Raw genomic sequence first — 20,491 nt, 5'->3', positions numbered from 1 at the left:
CTGTGCCCCACAACGGGAGAGGCCACAACAGCGAGGGGCCCCCCTATCGCAAAAAAAAAAAAAAAAAAAAAAAAAGAAATATAGCCAGGGATGAAGATAATTCCTGGACTTTTGCCTTTTAGCCTCTTATAAGCCAGGTTTGGAAGGTCTGGTCGACTAAGGAAAGAGATTGATGTCTTTTGCCTGCAAGCTGGGAGCCACCGTGGCGCCCGCTCAGCCTTCGGTGCAAGTAACGTGCTGAGCCCATGGTGGAAGCCGAAGGAGATGGCCATCCAGCCCCACCTGCGACAAGGTACCCCGGCAGGTGGATTCTTAACCACTGTGCCACCAGGGAGGTCCCACAAGTGCTCCATTTTGAATGAGTTTTGTCTTTTCATGGATGTGCTATAAATGGAGGGTCAACATTTCCCATTTCCTAAAGGGATTATGAGGGATGATTCTGAAAACGGAGAAGGACCCTAAAGGAATGTCTGTCATGACTGGGAGAATTGGGGATGAAACACGGGAGTGGCATGGAAATATATGGGGCTCAGACTGTTCCAGGCTAGGACTTCAGTACCCAGTATAATAACAGAAATTGATATTTGCTCTTTTGCAAACAGCTTTCTCATCAATGATCCACTTTTATTCTTATACTGACTCTGAGTGGTTGTGAATGTCTTCCATTCCATCAGATGAGGAAGTTGTGACCCAAAGTCTGAATAATTTGCCCACATACACACAGCTGGAGTGGCTGGGCAGGGTGGGGGTGAGGGGGGGAGACTGGCTCTCCATTTCCTATCCCATGTTGTTCATGACTAACCCAAGTTTTATAACCTTATAATGAGTTGTCTGACATTTTAATTGAAACTATTGTATCTTGCCTTGGATTTAAATGTTTTTGTTCAGGGACTTCCCTGGTGGCACAGTGGTTAAGGATCTGCCTGCCAATGCAGGGGACACGGATTCGATCCCTGGGCCGGGAAGATCCCACGTGCTGCGGAGCAACTAAGCCCGTGTGCCACAACTACTGAAGCCCGCGCACCTAGAGCCCGTGCTCCACAGCAAGAGAAGCCACCGCAATGAGAAGCCCATGCACCGCAACGAAGAGTAGCCCCCGCTCGCCTCAACTAGAGAAAGCCCGTGCCCAGCAACGAACACCCAACACAGCCAAAAATAAATAAATTAATTAATGAATTTAAAAAGTGTTTTTGTTCAAATTTTCTAATTTGTCCCAGTAAAACTACAGTTTTGGTCATTTAGGAAGGTTGGTCTACGTAGGTTAAAAATTGACATTATGGAAATTAAAAAATCAACATAGCTTTATTTTCAAGAATATATCCAGTCAAATAAAAATCCACTAAGGACTAATGAAATGCTGTAAAACAGAAACCCTTTTAAGCCTATCTTTCAATAATACGTTGTATTATTAAAATGCTCGTTGTATGCAAATTCTGTTTAAATAATTTTAAGATTGCTAGAGAAAGAATATAACCAACAAGGGATTAATTTCCCTAAAATTCAAGAACTGCCACAAAGCAACAAGAAAAAGAAACAACCCAATAAAATAACAAAAGATATGAAACTGGAAGTTAAAAAGAAATTGACCCATCCACAATCACAGTAAGAGCCTCTAAACACCCCTCACTTAGAAATCAACTTGAAAAAATTAGTACAGATCAAAGCAAATTGAATAATAACATTACCAAGTTTGATCTGACAAAGATGTATATGTATTGTACCCAACAAACCGGGAGTACACATTTGTTTCTAACACACATGAATCATTAACAAAATTCCACCTGGCATTATTCCCTAATTTTTTTGAGATTTTCTATATCAACAAATTCCAGATATCAGAAATCACGTAGTATACACTCAAAGAATAAAATTAAAAATCAACAAGAGTAGGATAACAACAATAACAAAATTCTGTATCTGGAAAATTTAAAATACACTTATAAATAACCTGTGGATTAATGAGGAAAGTATAAACTGTTTAGAAATGAATTGCAATGAAAGTTCTACTTACCCAAACCTGTGGGATACCATGAAAACAATGCTCAGAGAAAAAAAATTATACTCTTTATGCATTTATTGGCATACAGGAAAGATTGAAAATAGGCAGGGACTTCTCTGGCAGTCCAGTGGTTAATACTCCACGCTCCCACTTCAGGGGGTACAGGTTCCATCCCTGGTTGGGAAACTAAGATCCCACATTCCGCATGGCATGGCCAAAAAAAAAATGACGTGAACACTATAAATATGGTATAATTTGGAGTCCCTTGGGAAGGGCCTCTTTCTCATACACTCCCAAATAATCTTCCCCCATCTATCCCAGTGCCTTCACAATCTGTCAGTATAGATTGATTCCTTTAAACTAATTAATTAAAATAAAAATTTTTTAAAAAAAGAAAACGGGCAAACTTCACTTTCAACTTGAGTCAATAAAAATAATACAGTAACTCCATATAAAGTATATGGAAGGAATGAATACAAATAAAAGATATTAATAAAATAGAAAACAGAAAAAAGAAAGTCGCTTAATAAAGCAAAAATACCAATCAAATCTGAAGGCAAGTATGGTTAAGAAAAAAAGGGAGGAGATATAAATATTAAAAAATTGGAACAAGAAATGGCACACAACTAAAGATATTGAAAAAATCAGAATACTAAGTAAAGGTTTATACCAAAGTACTTGAAAGTCTAGAAGTAAATTGTTTGCTAGGAAAATATAATTGACCAAAGCTGACTCTAGAAAATAGAAAAGCTCAATGAACTCATGTTATGAAAATTATTAGAAAGGCTGTGAAAAATATGCCCCTAAAACACAGGACTGGGACCTGGCTATTTTACAGGAGAGTTCCACCAAACCTTCACCCAACGGATAAAGCCAACATGATGCAACCAACCTAAGAGAGCATGGACTTATGGAAAGCTGCATATCATAACCCTTCTAGTTATGCTGAAGGTCGGTGTCAATTGTGAACACAGAATCAAAACCTACCCTGAATCCATATAGCATTTGGGATGCTATTTGACTCATGAATTTGAGAAGAGTGTTTACAATAGACAGTCTTAATATTCTGTGTTATGCTATTTCTTTCACTCATTTATATATTTACATGTCTAGTGCTTTTTAAAAAATTAATTAATTAATTTTTTTGGCTGCGTTGGGTCTTCATTGAGGTGCGCGGGCTTCTCATTGCAGAGGCTTCTCTCGTTGCAGAGCACGGGCTCTAGACGCGCGGGCTTCAGTAGTTGTTGCTCGTGGGCTCTAGAGCACAGGCTCAGTAGTTGTGGCTTAGTTGCTCCATGGCATGTGGGATCTTCCTGGACCAGGGCTCAAACCCACGTCCCCTGCATTGGCAGGAGCATTCTTAACCACTGCGCCACCAGTGAAGTCCTAGTGCTTTGTTCTGAAGTTTCCTTGTTAAGGTTATTTCTGGTTACTTTTGTCCTTTTATGAGGAAACTTTGTCAATGTTTGTGGGTTTTCTAGAAACCAAATTTTTTTGCTGATATAATTTTCCCCCTTTTTAAAGTATCCTTCATTTATTAATTTTTTCACGTGGTAAAATTTCCAGAACACTTTTAAAAACCAGTGGGGTTAGTGATGCCAACAATAATGGATGTGCTTGACTTGTTCTTGATTTTGATAAAAATGAATTGGGTGGCTTTTACCTTTTAAAACATGTCTGTGATCTTTTTTAATATAATTTGACTAAATCATCCAAGTAAATTTTGGTGTGTGGTGTAGTGGATTTATTCATGGAAAACAAACTTGTGCAATTTTATGTTAAATACAAAACGAAGAGGGCTCCATATACTCGACCACAATATCATAAAGCCATTGGAAACAAGTCCTACTTACTTCCATTCCCAGAAGTTTGAGAGCTTTAGGCTGCATAATGACAGGGGAGAAAAAAATGAATGGAATCAGATAACTGATGTTATGATACTGGTGGTTGTACATTAGTAATATCGTTAGTAGCAATAATAATAGATTAAAAAGTATTTGGTATCGTTAACAATTAAGGGCAAACCCAAGGAAAGGAAATGCTTTAATATGGAACTTCTGCTTCTGTCAGCCCAGGTCAGGTGAGGAGAGAGATGCGCAGACATGGGACCCGCATCCCAGGTAGAACCAGAGAAGTTCACCCACAGAGCAGACACAGAGCTATGGGGCTCTGAGTGCGGGCGAGGTGAGGGCTTCATGGAAGATCTCACACGTGAATTGGGCTTGCGACACACGTGGGGTTTTGATGGCGGAAGATGCCGCAGGCACAGTAGTAGGGTTTGATTCTGGCAGTGGTACATGGTCACCCACAACAGGGTGGGGACAGCTGGGGAGAGCCTTAGATGGTGTGATGATGAGCTTGACAGTGATCCGTCAGGCGCTGGGGATCCTCGGGAATTTTTGAGCAGGGAGTGCACTGTTGGGTCTCTTGTTTTGGAGAACTGGGGCGGGTCCAGCGGTAGGATGGATGGGAGAGGGGCAGAGACAAGGGAGCCTGGGAAGAAGGCTATTGCGAACAAAGGGTGGGGCAGGGGCAAGTGCTGGGCTGTGCGGCCCCACGAGCTGAGGGAGGAAGGTGCGTGGTGAAGTCTGGGCGTCTGGAGGCATGCTGGGACCTCCCACCGAGAGCCACTGCGGGAGGATGGGCAGGTGTGCTGGGGGATGGGGTGATGAGCTCGGCTTTGAAGCCGCTGAGTTATTGGAAAGGCTAGCAAGGAACCACATGTGATTCCGGGAACCACAGAACACCACGTGTTCGCTGAGTTCTACCCTCTTGGGTCCAAACAGGTTGTTGTAAAGGGTCCGGAAGCCCTTCCTTGTGTAGTTGCAGCGGTAGGCGCCCCCCATGAGGTACTCCAGCACGAGCCCAATGTCTATGAGGCTGATGTGGTAATCGGGTGGAAGGTTGCCCTGTAAGAAAAGAAGCTGTGTCTCAGGCCCTGCGAGAAGGGACCCACAGCGTGGACTTTGGCAACACCTCGGGATCATGGTCATTCCTGCCTACGACGTGAGAGTTAGTGGTACCAACGGGGCATTAAACAATCTTCAGTCTGTTTCTATAGGATTGCGGGAGATAAGGGGGTAAACCATGTTCCAGAAAATGGGTTAGACTTCCCAATGAGAAGAATTAGAAGCCCATGAGGCTGGAGGGGAGAGGCCTGGGCTTGTCCGTGGGCTCGGACAGAATGGCCTGTAATGTACATTTAAACATAAGGGAAAGAAAAGAATATATATATAAAGAATGTATATAGGTATAATTGAATCACTTTGCTGTACAGCAGAAATTAACACAACATTGTAAATCAACTATGCTTCGATAAAAAAATATTGATTAAGGAAAAAATACATAAAGGAAAGATGGTGTAGCTGGTGCAAAGAGCAGATTCATTTGGTTGAGAAGGTGCTTTGACAGCTGCTTGCAGGGTAGAAGCCAGCTTCGGGGGGCTGGCGTCCAGATTTTCTGCAGGAGGAGGGAATGAGCAGCTTGGCAGACAGGACTCTGTGGAAGACAGTGGGCGGACAGAATACCCCTGGGGCCGGGAACTTTCTAGGGAAAGCTCCACGTGGTGCCCTGTGACTTTCTGGGGGACCCCTCAGATTTCAGTAAGAACACAAACACTGCAAACTATCTGACGTGCCCGGTGAAGGGGCAGAGTCCTGCAGCAGAACGGAAGAGGCTGTGTTGAGATAAAGGTAGCGTGTGGGTGGAGGGGGGGAGGGCAGAGGGGCATCCGTGCATCTGTAAGTCGGTCACTCACGCCAGAGGGCAGTTGGCTTATCCAGGAGGCAGAGCTCACCAGTCCATTATAAGGATGTTTTGCTATGTGCTGTTTCCTGCTTGGTTAATTTCCTATGGCTGAAATGATGGTAGAAACCTGGGGTCCGTCCCATGGAGGCTACACCTTCCAAATGTCCTCCCTGTACATGAGGACTGAATCCTTCACTCAGCCATTGCAAGTTTGTTCAGCCCCTACCGTGATCCTTGACCAAGTCGGGGATTCCATATGAGGGGATAAGGAGATACAGCCCTGCCTTGGGGAGCTTGCTGTTTTTGGGGAAAAGGGCCAAGCCACCCTCAGTCCCGATGCAGCAGCATGTTCAGGCCCCCACTCTGCTAGGGTGGGCAGGTGGGAGGGTGAGAAAGGGCTTCCTGTGGAGGTAGGAGTGGGCAGAGCAGTGGCTGTAGGGACCGAGGGGGGAGAGCACTGCAGATGTGAGACGGGCATGGCCCTGGGACAGAACACGTGTGGTGGGTATGTGATAGGCCCAGTGGGTGCAAGTTTCTTAGCAGGAGCTTGAATTTCATGAGACATGGAGGCTTTTAAGTGGGGGCGTCCTGTGTCTGGGGAGGGTGGGAGGAGGATGATCGAAGCCACTTTGGTGAGACGTAGTTGGGTCTACACTTGAGTAGCTGTGGCTTTTGAATGTTAGCGCTTCTGAATCTAAGAAATCTGTGAAAGTGGGAGACAAGGGCACTCACTGGTCTCTCTTGGTTCCCAGATCCACTGATTCTGCTCTGATCCAATGAGTGTGCATAGTAAAAGCCAAATTCTCACATTAGCAGAATTAGATATTTGTATGAAGTCTGACCAGCCTATCTGGGACTCTGGCTGAAGGCCCTCTTCTCTCCTTTGCGTTACTTCCTCCTGCTCAGAACATGAGTACACGTCCTGCACTCTGCATGCCAGGGACTGCATTCTGGCCGAATGAATTGCTCTGCGTTAACCTGGTCTGACCCTCCAGCCTGTGGTGATAGGACCCAAGAAACACCAGGACAGAACAGGGAGTGGACGGGATCCTACAAGAAGGCAGACTGTAAGGCATTAGCAGCGCTGGGGATGGGGGAAAGCATCTATCACTTACTAAGGAGGAAACAGAAAGAGCCAAGAACTGCTGCACAGGACACACAGAATGACATGAGGCCCATCCTGCTAGGACTTCTGGAAAGAGGCACAGTGAAGGGGTGAAGGGCAGATCTGAAACACGCAGAGCTTGGGGGCTCTGGGCAGCAGTGAGGAGCCCACCTCTTGGCTGGTGCTCCTGCCTTGGTGATGGGGCCAACCCACTGTCAAACTGTCATTCAGCGCGAGCCCATTGTGTGTGGGATGAACATTTCATTTAAAGAAGATGACATTTTTTAAAAGTAAACTCTTTTCATGGAGAGAGGAATTCATGACTCCTTACGCCTCCAATAAGATGACAACACATTTGGAAATTTAAAAAATTGCTTTAAAATATGTCTCATTAAGACACAGACAGACCTACTAGAGAATAGACTTGGGGATACGGGGAGGGGCAAGGGTAAGCTGGGACGAAGTGAGAGAGTGGCATGGACATATATACACTACCAAACGTAAAATAGATAGCTAGTGGGAAGCAGCCACATAGCACAGAGAGATCAGCTCGGTGCTTTGTGACCACCTAGAGGGGTGGGATAGGGAGGGTGGGAGGGAGACACAAGAGGGAGGCGATATGGGGATATATGTATATGTATAACTGATTCACTTTGTTATAAAGCAGAAACTAACACACCATTGTAAAGCAATTATACTCCAATAAAGATGTTAAAAAAAAATGTCTCATTAAAAGACGTCAACAGGTAAAGGACTATGAAAGAGCAGACTGACCTTTTTTACATCCCTCACCAGCAAATGAAGTGTGTTTGGTGGACCCAGTCTCTGAAAGAGAAACATTCAGCCATATTAAATATGTTTTTCTGTTCAACTTTTGGAGTAAAATCCAACTCTACTTTATAGAATTAATGAAGTCCTGTGTCTTTTACAAGACAGGACTAGGACTGGTCATGGGTAAGAAGTATCCCACATGTTCAAAAATATGTTAAATACCTTTTGTTGAATTATTTTAAAGAGCATCTTAGGATGTACTGTATTTTCTTAACAGTTCATCAAGCTTTAGCAAGCAACCACCCAGGACCACTTCTGCTACTTAAAATTTTAGAATGGGGAAGGAAATGTACATTCTCAAAATTCACATGGTAATAATACAAGCCAAGAAGATTTCATCCAAACACTTTCATTCTAATATCAGGAGCTCCTTGCTGTGCAAACTCAGTTTTCCATTTTTCACCAAAGCCTCATAAAAAGTGGGAGTCCCCAGGAACAAATGACCGCTCACCCCGGGATCTTTTCACTCTGCTAATGACTCCGAGGGCTGGATTCTTTCTTTGTATAAACTTGTCCTCGTGCACCACCCCTGAGTTAATGCTACAGATGGGGGTGCTGGCTAGCCTGGTGGAGGTGGGTGAAGATGGGACCATCCGCCGAGCCCGCGTGTCAGGTGAGAGCAGTTGTCCTTAAATGATGGGCCTCCCGCTGAAGCCGTGTTCTGATGGGGATGCTCCTCCAGTGCATTCTTGCATCCCCAGGGCTAGCTCCCCTCTGCCCTCCCTCCTTCTGGACCACTCACGGTGTTATAAAGCTCTTCCAGCCTCGGGATGGTGAGAAAATGCTGCATGTTGACTCCATTTTCAATCAGGAGCTTCACAAAGTCCACTCGGTCTAAGACCAGCGCGTCCAACATGGCCTGCTCCAGAGCATTCACCTGTGCGAGCCCAGGAGAGGGGCGTGAGTGCCTCAGGAGGGACAGGGACCCTGGAAGCTCTTGGAAAGCCTCTTCCGGCCCCCAGACCCAGAGCATCCTGAACAAGGCTCTCTTTACTTTTTGTCCTGAGTAAACACGCCCCATTGCCCCCTCCTTCCTTCTCAGTTTGTCCCTAGATGTCCTATCAAAGCATCACAGATGGATACACTTAATACAAAGTGAAAAGTGTTCAAAATGAACAGCCAAACTGTTGTTGCTCTCTAGTTATCAGGTTTTAAAAAAAATTAAAATAGAGTTGATTAGCTTTTCTTATAATGTAAACATGAGAAGGAAAATTCAAAATAAAACTGCAATCAGTGCTTGAGTCTCCAAGCTCGGATCTCCATATACAATGTTTTTTTGAGGTGGTAGACTGTAACATTTTATCTACTATTAGTTATCATTTGTGTCTCTACCCTTCATCAATGGTGGAACCTGCAGCGCTCAATGTAACGTGAGGTTTTGCTGCAGAGAATTTGTTTCCTTGACTGAGAACTGCCGCCTGTGGGCATGCCGCGGGCCACCAGGGTGAGTGACCGCGATGATGCCAGTCACAGGGCACCGCAGAGGCCCAGCGCCCTGTCTTGCTGTGTCCTGAGAGCAGCAAGGCCAGAACCACAGGTGCTGCGTGTCTCAGCCTCCCAGCCCAGCCGACTGCAGTAACCCATGCCTTCCCATCACAGGCTCCATCTTCTGTCCCCGAGCTGCATTTATTCACGATTGATTTGTTTCCCGTGTTTCCACGCAACAAACATCCACGTGTCTGCAGGCGGAGAGAGGCACCGGTGGGCAAGGTGGCCCGGGCCTCCCCTGTGAGTGATTTCATTCTCCCCCAAAGCAGGACCGTTTGGCGTTTGTGACATCCTGCCAGCCACTTGAAATATCGACACTGTCCCATCAATGCTTCATCACTGCCTCCTGGGCTCGGGGCCCCGGGTGGGGCTGCGGCAGAGGCAGCAAGAACTGCCCCCTTCCCTGGAGGAGGGTGACTGGCTCCAAGGTCCCCAGGAGCCTGGGAAACGGGAGCAGACACGTCCCACCTACCCAGTTCAGCAGCTCGAGCTTCCGGGGGTCAGTTTCTTCCTCCACCTCCTCTTTCACCTTCCCTTTCTTCTTGCCTTTTCCTTTTCCTCTGCCCCCCTTGGTGGTCGCTGTGGGTGGCTTCTTCTTCTCCATGGCCTTGCTATCCGTTGGGGGGGCCAGGCTTCCCAGGGGCTGCAGTCCACAGCAGGTAGAGTTGGGAAAGGGATTAAAGCCGACCCATGTCCCAGGACAAGTGCACGGACCGCCCCTCCCTTCTGCATGCACACGCTCAAACACACATGCACACACATAGGTACACATGCACCCACATACAGGTGCACACACAGATACACATGCACACACACTCGTGCAAACATGAGCACCCATGCACAGACATGCACGCAGGCACACATACTTGTGACTACACACACGCACACACACTCAGCTGTCGCAGGCCTGGCTCCCTGATGGAGAAGCTCCTGATTTTGTGACCCTCTGTTACTTATATGCTTGATGAAGTGCACTCATGTACTCAAAGTGGCTGAAGTTTTGTTTTTTTTTTTGTGGTACGCGGGCCTCCCTCTGTTGTGGCCTCTCCCGTTGCGGAGCACAGGCTCCGGACGCACAGGCTCAGCGGCCATGGCTCACGGGCCCAGCCGCTCCGCGGCATGTGGGATCCTCCCGGACCGGGGCGCGAACCCGTGTCCCCTGCATCGGCAGGCGGACGCGCAACCACTGCGCCACGAGGGAAGCCCGTGGCTGAAGTTTGGACTGTGTTTTTGCCCAAAGGAAAGGGTGCTGAGAGGTAAGTTTAAAGGCGCCAAAGAGAAGTGTCTGTGGCAGCTGATGAAGACCAGAAAAGACAATTGTGAAGGGGTCAGGGCTTCCCTGGTGGTGTAGTGGTTAAGAACCTGCCTGCCAATGCAGGGGACACGGGTTCGAGCCCTGGTCCGGGAAGATCCCACATGCCATGGAGCGACGAAGCCCGTGCGCCACAGCTACTGAGCGTGCGCTCTGGAGCCTGTGAGCCACAACTACTGAAGCCGGCGCGCCTAGAGCCCGTGCTCCGCATCAAAGAGAAGCCACCGCCATGAGAAGCCCGCGCACCACAACGAAGAGTAGCCCCCGCTCGCCCCAACGAGAGAAAGCCCGCGCGCAGCAACGAAGACCCAACGCAGCCAAAAATAAATAAATAAAATAAATAATTTTTTTTTTAAAAAAGCAAGACTACAGAGTCATAGGCACATAGTTGATAGAGAACTTCAACTATTAAAGGAAGACCTGAGAGACCGTATACTTGATTGTGGGGGAGACAAAGAAGGACTTTTGGTTGCAGGTTGTGGTCTTGATCTCGTGTTTCCTGCTTTCCCTCTCTTCCCATGGAAATGACAGCAGAGGACTATGGAAAAGAAAAATTCATTTCAGGGAGAAGAGGCAGACCAGAGCCATTAAGATGTTTCTGGAAATGCTGTTGGGTAGTTAAAGCTGTGGCGAGGCAGCTGAAGCCCAGGATGAGTAATGTGGGGGTAATAGTGGAGGTGGGACCAGATTTCCAAATAGGGAGAGTTAATGGTGGGTAGAAAGCATAGTGATTAGTAAAGGACTGTCTACAGAGCAGGAGACCACACACCCCCTCTCATATGTCACACCCGCTCCCCAGTGGGTGGGTGCAGAGCAACTCTACTCCTGGGCTTTATTTACCCCAGGCAGAACCTGGAAGAATGTCTGCTGAAGAATTGGGCGGGTCCTTGCACTGTTGGTGGGAATGTAAATTGATACAGCCAATTTGGAGAACAGTAGGGATGTTCCTTAAAAAACTACAAATAGAACTACCATATGACCCAGCAATCCCACTACTGGGCATATACCCTGAGAAAACCATAATTCAAAAAGAGTCATGTACCACAATGTTCACTGCAGCTCTATTTACAATAGCCAGGACATGGAAGCTATTTAAGTGTCCATCAACAGATGAATGGATAAGGAAGACGTGGCACATAGATACAATGGAATATTACTCAGCCATAAAAAGAAACAAAATTGAGTTATTTGTTTTTGCACAGCAAAGGAAACCATAAACAAGACGAAAAGACAACCCTCAGAATGGGAAAAAATATTTGCAAATGAAGCAACTGACAAAGGATTAATCTCCAAAATACCCAAGCAGCCCATGCAGCTCAATATCAAAAAAACAAACAACCCCATCCAAAAATGGGTGGAAGAGCTAAATAGACTTTTCTCCAAAGAAGATACACAGATTCCCAACAAACACATAAAGCATGCTCAACATCACTAATCATTAGAGAAATGCAAATCAAAACTACAATGAGGTATCACCTCACACCAGTCAGAATGTCCATCATCAAAAAATCTACAAACAATAAATGCTGGAGAGGGTATGGAGAAAAGGGAACCCTCTTGCACTGTTGGGGAATGTAAATTGATACAGCCACTATGGAGAACAATATGGAGGTTCCTTAAAAACTAAAAATAGAACTACCATGTGACCCAGCAATCCCACTACTGGGCATAAACCCTGAGAAAACCATAGTTCAGAAAGAGTTATGCTGCAAGAGGGAAGAGATATGGGGATATATGTATATGTATAGCTGATTCACTTTGTTATAAAGCAGAAGCTAACACACCATTGTAAAGCAATTATACTCCAATAAGATGTTAAAAAAAAAAAAGGGAGGGTTTGCATAGGGAGGTCCAGCGCCGCACCAGCCTGCTCCAATCTGCAGAAGGCAAAGAAAAGCTGTTCAGTAGACACCCCCCTCCTAAATGGGGAACTCTTGGTCAGTCCTCCCAGGGAGGAGAAAAACCTATTTGTAAAATAGGCTCCTTATACTAATTATTCAGTCCCATCCCTCACTCTGAAATGGGGATAGGCAAGCAAGGATCTGCAACAGAAAAGGACAAAATGAACAATGGAAACAGCTGACCAGGGAGAAAATAGAGATAATTCAGGAAACAGGAGAGGAGTTAAAAAAAATACAACTTGTATCCTCAGATATTGCATTCATGAGATGAAAACAGGCTGACATGAAAATGGAACAATCAGAAAACAAGAAAGCTTTCTCAGACATCAAAAATAGGATTGCCTACATTAAAAAAAATAGCACAAAAAAATGCTAAGGAAAAAGTTGCAATTTCCAAAAACCTACAGCAAAATGATAGAGAGACAGAAATGATAAAATGGAGAATCAGCCCAAGGGGACCAACATTTGCTTAACTTATAGGAATTCCAGAGGAAGAGAAAGAGAGAAAATGAAGGCTGAAATACTCAAAGAAGCGGTAGAAGAAAATTTCACAGAGCTGGGGAAAGACTTGGGTCTTTATCAAAGGGGCCTCTGACAGGCAAGCAGAATGAATGGCCACATGAGCAGCCATAAGAGTCCTTGAGTTTGCTGTCTCTGCACATTTCATTCTCATTTGTTTGAAACAGAACACATGTCCTTGTGAAATTTCTAAACACTGAAGATAAAGAGCAGACCTCAGACTACATCTGAGAGAAGACAGTGGTTCATCATAATTGGAGGAGGATCACATGGCAACCATGAGCCTGGTGTGTGGCAGTGTTTTCAGACGTGTAAAGACAGAGAATGGTTATCGTCCCACACATGTTCATGAAAAAATTTACTTGAAGATCTACTGCAGCGAAATGAAAAAGAAATCTGAGAGAGAGGAAGACATGGAGTGTGGGAAGAAATGAGCCCGTCTGAGAGCACACTGCAGGGGTGGGTGATGTGGTCAGCTACACAGCAAACTTTGAGAGCATCCAGAGAAACACGAGGCTTTGAAAGATTCTACAAGAAGAAAGGGAATTGCACTCAGTGGACAGTAATAATTAAAAGAATAGATCATCTGAATGATGTGAGGCATATGCTACGAAGAAAAAAGAGAATCAATTTGGAAATGCAAGGGAAAGCAAACATCTAGCTATTCAAATAAGTCATGGTCCAAATATGAAGGAAACTCAAAGGTCCCATAATTTTAAACAATGGATGGACTGTAGAAACCTTGATACTTGTTGTATTTTCCTTTGTGTGGCCCAGGTGATTGACTCAGGGCTACCTTTCTTTCTCTTTGAGTTCAGCCATAATGTTAGGTTCAGCAGTGAACAATCTGTACAGAATCACAGTAAAGTCTTCTGGTTTCTCCATTTTTAGAATCAACATAAAGACCTAGTATGCAGGGTGGGGGTTGGCGAAGTGGATGAAGATGGTGAAAAGATACAAACATCCAGTTATACAATAAATGTCTTGGGGATGCAATGTACAGCATGGTGACTACAGCTAATAATACTGTATTGTGTATTTGAAAGGTGCTAAGAGAGTAGATCTTAAAAGTTCTTATTACAAGAGAAAACTGTAACTGTGTGTGGTGATGGATGTTTACTAGACTTATTGTAGTGATCTTTTCATAATTTATACAAATATCGAATCTTTACTTTGTACACCTGAAACTAATACATCATACGTCAATTATATCTCAATTAAAGCTTAAAAAATATAAACAATGAGGACCTACTGTATAGCACAGGGAATGAGATTCAATATCTTATAATAAGCTTTAATGGATAAGAATCTGAAAAAGATTATATACATAATAACTGAATTATATATGTGCTGTACACCTGAAACTAACACAACATCGTAAATCAACTATACTTCAATTTTTTTTTTTTTTTTTTTTTTTTTTTTTGTGGTATGCGGGCCTCACACTGTTGTGGTCTCTCCCGTTGCGGAGCACAGGCTCCGGACGCGCAGGCCCAGCGGCCATGGTTCACGGGCCCAGCCGCTCCGCGGCATGTGGGATCCTCCCAGACCGGGGCGCGAACCCGGTTCCCCTGCATCGGCAGGCGGACGCGCAACCACTGCGCCACCAGGGAAGCCCTATACTTCAATTTTATAAAAAAGAAAAAGTATGCATGTCTTAAATGAGAATTACATTAAAATTTGTTTGAAGCTTGTCCCTCCTTTATCGAGGTTAAAAATATATCTGATCATAAATAAATAAATACCATAATGATATACTACTACATATCACTAGAATAGTTAAAATTTAAAAAAAATCTGTTAATACCAAATATTGTCAAGGACATAGAGAAACTCTCCTTACATTGCTGGTGGGAATGTAAAATGCTACAGCTGCCTTGGAAAACAGACACGCAGTTTCTTAAAAAGGTAAACATACATTTTCCATCTACCTGGCAAATCCATTCCTAGCTATAGACTGAAGAGAAATGGAAACATACGTCCACATAAGACCTGCACATAAATGTACACAGCAACATAATTCATTGTTCTTAGTCAAGAACTGGAAGCAAATACCCAGTTAAAAAATAAAAATAAATATCCAGGTAAAAAAATAAAAAGGACCACTATGAAAATGTGACGATTAAAGAGTGAGACATAAACAGACCTGAGTGAGGATTACAGAACGACGTGTAAACATCAACCATCTCCATCACGTAGAAGATGAGGTTGACCCAAGTAGGAACATTGACGGTGTAGGGAAAGGAAGGTGATGTGTAGAGCCACTAATTTCCTCATTTTACAACGTGGGAGCCTAACGTTGATGAAGCAAGTAGATGGTTCAAAGCTATCATGATAACCAATAAGAGAATTAAACATAAAGGCATCAAACGCAGGAGGGGCAGAGCCGGCAGGGCAAGCGAGATACTTCCTTCTCTTTCCAAGTGGAGAATTGAAAAGACACATCTACACGTGATTAATTGAGAAAGTGATAAAACGTGTTATGTCAACGAACAGAGGCCACCATCAGGAAACCAGAACACGGGGACAGTTGAGTGCCTTCGGGAGGTGGGGTGTGAGGGCTCCGTTTTTCACGGTACGCTGTGCTCTGTTATTTGCTTTTCAAACCATATTTATGCGTCCAGTGGATAATAGAAAGCAAAAAACACTAAGCAATGTGAAAAAGGAGGTTGGAGAATATTTAACGTCAACATAAGAGTGAAAAAATGAAATTATAAAACACATACGGTATTGCTGAATTTTTCTATGGGGGGGCAGTCATGAGGGATTGTTTCCTTCATCTTGCCTGTCTGTATTTTCTACGCTCTCTGGAAATTACTTATTGCTTTTGTAACAAGAAGACGGACAAAGGCTGTTGCTTCAGGCCAGATAGGGCCTGCGTGTGTGGCCCGTTCCCCGGGTCAGGTCCTTTCTGTAATCTTGAAAGCCTGGCCCTCTCTGTGTGGCTGACTCAGGACCGCGTCCTCAGAAAGCTGCTGCTCGAAAAGAAAAAAAGCAAACAAAAGCCAGGATCCCTCTTACTGAGTAGCTGGTCTCGGGAGCTCATCATGACAGAGCCCTTTTTTTGCAATCCTTTCTGGAATCTCTTAGATTCTCTGCCACAGCAAGCTGCCTCATAACCATTCATGGAGCAATTCACTTTGCTCTCAAGTCCTTTACCAAGAGTGTTAAAACCAGGAGATTCAAAAGGAATTAAAATATTTAAGGTGTTGTGCTATTCTTAATTTGCGTAGTTCAGTAAACAACATGCACAAACCACACCCCCCAACCCTGTATCTTATTCCTTTAATACACTCATCTGATTCCTTAAATGCTTCACGCTAATTAAATAAAGGGTGACTGTGAAAAATGAAATGCCTTTTGCAGGGATATACCAGGCCTGTTTTGAGAAATATGGTTTTTAAAGTCCTACATGGACCCTCTAGATATTCCAAACCCCTTTTGAAGCAGCAGAGCCTGTTTCGCAAACAAAAATTTACCCTGAGTCCCAATCTACAAAACCCATCAAAGAAACTGCTTTTTAAAAAAAATTAATTTTTAAAAATTGAAGTATAGTTGACTTACAATGTTAATTTCTGCTATAGTTATAAACATATATATATATACTCTTTTTCATATTCTTTTCCATTATGCTTTACCCCAGGATATTGAATATAGTTCCCCTTTCTATACAGTAGGACCTTGTTGTCCATCCATTCTATATATAATAGTTTGCATCTGCTAATCCCAACCTCGCAATCCATCCCTCCCCCACACCCCTCCCCCTTGGCAACCACAAGTCTGTAAATAAGCTGCTTTGATTGAAGGAGTGGGAGGCTAAGAGCTGCTCATCACCCCACACGCACCACACCACACCCACGTACAGCCACACACACACACAGATCCCATGGACATACACCACACGCATGGTAAACCATAGCACAATCACACACCACACATCCACACACACATTTAACAACCTACACATGTGCTACACACAGATATACACACACACAATACACCAAACCACACACACACACACACACACCATATCCCAAAGACCATACACAAAGGTCACACTCACAGAGTCCCCTAGGCCTCTGGGGTTTCATGGAACATAATTTGAAAAATCAATGCTTTCAATGCAATCATTGTATTTCATTTTAATGAGCTATTTTCTTTCTTCTTTTTCTTCAAAAGGGTAAAAACCCCATGTTCACCAGCAATGATAAAATATTTAGTGCTCTTTCTTCAAAAGCACTGGTTTGAATCTGAAGTTAGTGCTAGGAGCTCTTACTTCTTGCTGGTTCTTTGAAATGAAATAGCAACATTTCCTAATAATCCTAAAGGTTAGACATCGGGTCATCAGAAAGCCCAGATAACTTCCTGAGACCCACGACACAAGGGAGAACATATTAATGCATCCTCTGTAAAAAGTCATGACAAATGGTATGAATTGAAAAACACTTAGTTTCACCGGCCAACGGGGCCCAAAGACAAAGATCTGGCTCCGAGCTATGTCCACGCGGTTCCAAGCCAGCGCCAAGCTCAGCTGGTCCCGAGCTGATGCATTTGTGCCTGGAAGGCAAGAGATGGGGAACTACTCACTCCATGCCTGGGTCGCCTGGGGGTGACAGGGGCTGGGTGGGGAACACAGGCTTCCCCAGGCTGGCTCAGCATCAGCCTGGAAATAAGCACGGCTGCCTTTTCTCTGGCGCCTGAGGGATCACTCAGGCCCCAAAGCCGAGGACCAGCTCAGTACTACCAAGCAGCCAGCCTGATGGCGACCCCCGCCCCTTTCCTCCAGCCCCCTCCCCTTCCCAGTGGAGCAGAGAGGTGACCCCATGAGTAGCCAGGTGGCAGCTGTCGTTAGGAGTGGGCCGGGGAAATTGGACAGAGCACTGCGGGATGCAGGGATCGCAAATGAAAAATCATTTCACGCTTACCCTCTGTGAGTTCAAACCTGTAATGAGCTAGTTACAGACGGAAACTGGTTCTTGACTTCAGCCCATCATGGTCCATTGGCGCGCCAAGAAAAGTCCCCCTCCCAAGAAACCCATTTCAAGCCCCATCGTTTTACCACGGCTTTATCCTGAGAGAATTTCTAGGCAGCCTGGTGGGTTCGGGGTTCCATCCCCAGCAGACACAGTTCCCGGCGGGAGGAGGGGGGAGGGGTGTCCCAGCCACAAGCAGAGCTCTGGGGAGGCCAGCACGAAAGGACAGGAGTGGCTGTTTCCTGAGAGCTCACCTTTCAGCAGGGCGGTTAAAATTGCCATTTCAATGTCTTGCTGACCCTCGGAACCCATTCTAAACACAGTGACCTGAAAACAGATTAATCGTGAAAAGACTGAGTTAAGCAAAGTGGAAAACAAGAGGGAGAATTGGGAAGTTGCTTAAAAAGGACCACAAACAAGATCTGGCGCGACAGATGAATGGATAAAGAAGATGTGGCACATGTGTACAATGGAATATTACTCAGCCATAAAAAGAAATGAAACTGAGTTATATGTAGCGAGGTGGATGGACTTAGAGTCTGTCATACAGAGTGAAGTAAGTCAGAAAGAGAAAAACAAATACCGTATGCTAACATATATATGGAATCTAAAAAATAATGGTTCTGATGAACCTAGGGGCAGGACAGGAATAGACACAGACGTAGAGAATGGACTTGAGGACACGGGGAGGGGCAAGGATAAGCTGGGACGAAGTGAGAGAGTGGCATGGACATATATACACTACCAAACGTAAAATAGATAGCTAGTGGGAAGCAGCCGCATAGCACAGGGAGATCAGCTCGGTGCTCTGTGACCACCTAGAGGGGTGGGATAGGGAGGGTGGGAGGGAGGGAGACGCAAGAGGGAAGAGATGTGGGGACATATGTTTACATATAGCTGATTCACCTTGTTATACAGCAGAAACTAGCACAACACTGTAAAGCAATTATACTCCAATAAAGATGTTAAAATAAATGAATAAATAAATAAATAAAAAGGTCCACAGAGTCTGATGCTAATGCAGCAATCCCGAGAGCGACATGATTTTACACCAGGTGCTTCTGATTCAGAAAGAACAGTGTTGCTTGTCCTGATTTTGAATCCTTGCCTGGATCTTATTTTATTCTTTACCCCATCTGGAGCTGAGGGAGCTCATGCAGGATGTACATGTCAATATCTAAATGGCTATCGAAGGTGACAAAGTCATCTCTACTCAGATTTGATATATCTGTAGGAAACTTGTAGATTTCGAATTTCGAAGAGGCTGTCTTCTGTGCAACAAGAGTGCCTCTTCCTTATAAGCGTAATTAAGAAGGCAAAGAGTGGGAGGAAATGAGTGTATTTGGTAGAATTTTGTAAGTACACCTGAAAGCATAGTATATGTCACTCCTTGATGCTTTGAATCTGATTGATATCATGAGCCTCAGAATTGGTGGGATGTGGCCTGAAGTGCCCTGACATTTACAAGATCTGAAGCACCCGTGTCCCTCTTCCGAAGAGAATCTGCCTATGCTTTGCCTGCTTCCCGCACATGGACAGAACCACCAGTTGGGTCAGGATCTGTAAAATGCCTCTTGGAAAAGGGAGAATGGAAATAGGAACTACTCCATCCTGCACACATGGACAGAATTAGAAAGGAAACATAATTCTCTCTGTGGAGCACTTGGGAAGTCAACTCAAGACACTTACAAGTTCTTTCTTTTTCATGCACTCCATGATCATCACAAAGAGCTGATGCGATTGTGTCTTGTTGTAATTAAATGTTTTCTGAATGGTAACTAGAAGCTGGTCTCTGAGGGAGTCATTGATTACCCTGTTCGAAGCAAATGGGAAAGAGAAGAAAACAACACAGGTGAAATCTGTACGTGAATAAATCAGACATCTCTATGCCCGTCTGGTATCTTTGATTTGAAACTTTATCATTGGAGGATATCCCAGGATAGCAGATCCAAAGGGACTATTGTCAAAAACTGTGTTCACACTTGTCCTAAATTCCAGGATTGTTGAAAAACTTACAAGGGAATATGAAGTTGGGAGAGAGCATCTTCCCTCCTGAGAAAGAATCCGTAAGAAACACCACGCTCCTGAGAGCTCCCTCACTTGCTGACCTTGGGAAGTGGGAGAGGAGGGCTAGTAAGTGTTTCTTCTTTTACATTTTTGGAACAGCTAAACGGATCACGACTTCCTCTGGGCCTAACAAGAAGGCATTCAAAACCCCACCCTTTGTAACCTATCAGAAATCTTACCCTCCTTCTTCAGAGTACTTGTGTGCAAAAGACAGGATGTCCGAGGCCCGGCCACTGCCGTCGCAGACCACCACGGGGACCGGAGGCTCTTCTCGGAGGTACTCCAGGACCATGGAAACCACGTTCGGGCCCCCTTCCACCACCAGGCCCACGACGGGCACACCCTGCCCCAGTCCTGCAACACACACCACATCCACCTTCAGACCAGGGTCACGACCTCATCCGAGTGTTACTGACCAGGGTTCTTGGCCTTCCCCAAGCAATAGAAATTGACTAGAAGCCAGACAAGAAATTCAGGCAAGGCTTTATTGGGGCCCCTGCTGCAGCAGCGGGGGGAGGGAACAAACAACAAACAGGCTCCCTTGCTTGC

At 44.8% G+C, this 20,491-nt stretch overlaps 2 protein-coding genes across 2 annotated transcripts in view; both read right to left on the bottom strand.

The window, feature by feature from the left end:
- LOC102983066 (palmitoyl-protein thioesterase ABHD10, mitochondrial-like) overlaps positions 1-853 on the bottom strand; it is a 1,751-nt gene extending 898 nt beyond the window's left edge. The window contains 1 exon segment of the mRNA XM_055087876.1: positions 79-853. Coding sequence (XP_054943851.1) covers positions 79-377 — 299 coding nt within the window. The 5' untranslated portion in view covers positions 378-853.
- TRPM1 (transient receptor potential cation channel subfamily M member 1) overlaps positions 1-20,491 on the bottom strand; it is a 64,700-nt gene that overhangs the window by 32,532 nt on the left and 11,677 nt on the right. Inside the window, 9 exon segments of the mRNA XM_028495284.2 lie at positions 3,853-3,882; positions 4,768-4,908; positions 7,626-7,676; positions 8,425-8,559; positions 9,643-9,813; positions 17,359-17,459; positions 18,130-18,202; positions 19,565-19,688; positions 20,122-20,296. Of these exon segments, the coding sequence (XP_028351085.1) occupies positions 3,853-3,882; positions 4,768-4,908; positions 7,626-7,676; positions 8,425-8,559; positions 9,643-9,813; positions 17,359-17,459; positions 18,130-18,202; positions 19,565-19,688; positions 20,122-20,296 (1,001 nt within the window).

Source organism: Physeter macrocephalus, chromosome 11 (assembly GCF_002837175.3).
Source record: "Physeter macrocephalus isolate SW-GA chromosome 11, ASM283717v5, whole genome shotgun sequence".
Classification (NCBI taxonomy): domain Eukaryota; kingdom Metazoa; phylum Chordata; class Mammalia; order Artiodactyla; family Physeteridae; genus Physeter; species Physeter macrocephalus.
This window is presented reverse-complemented; position numbering and strand designations above follow the sequence as displayed.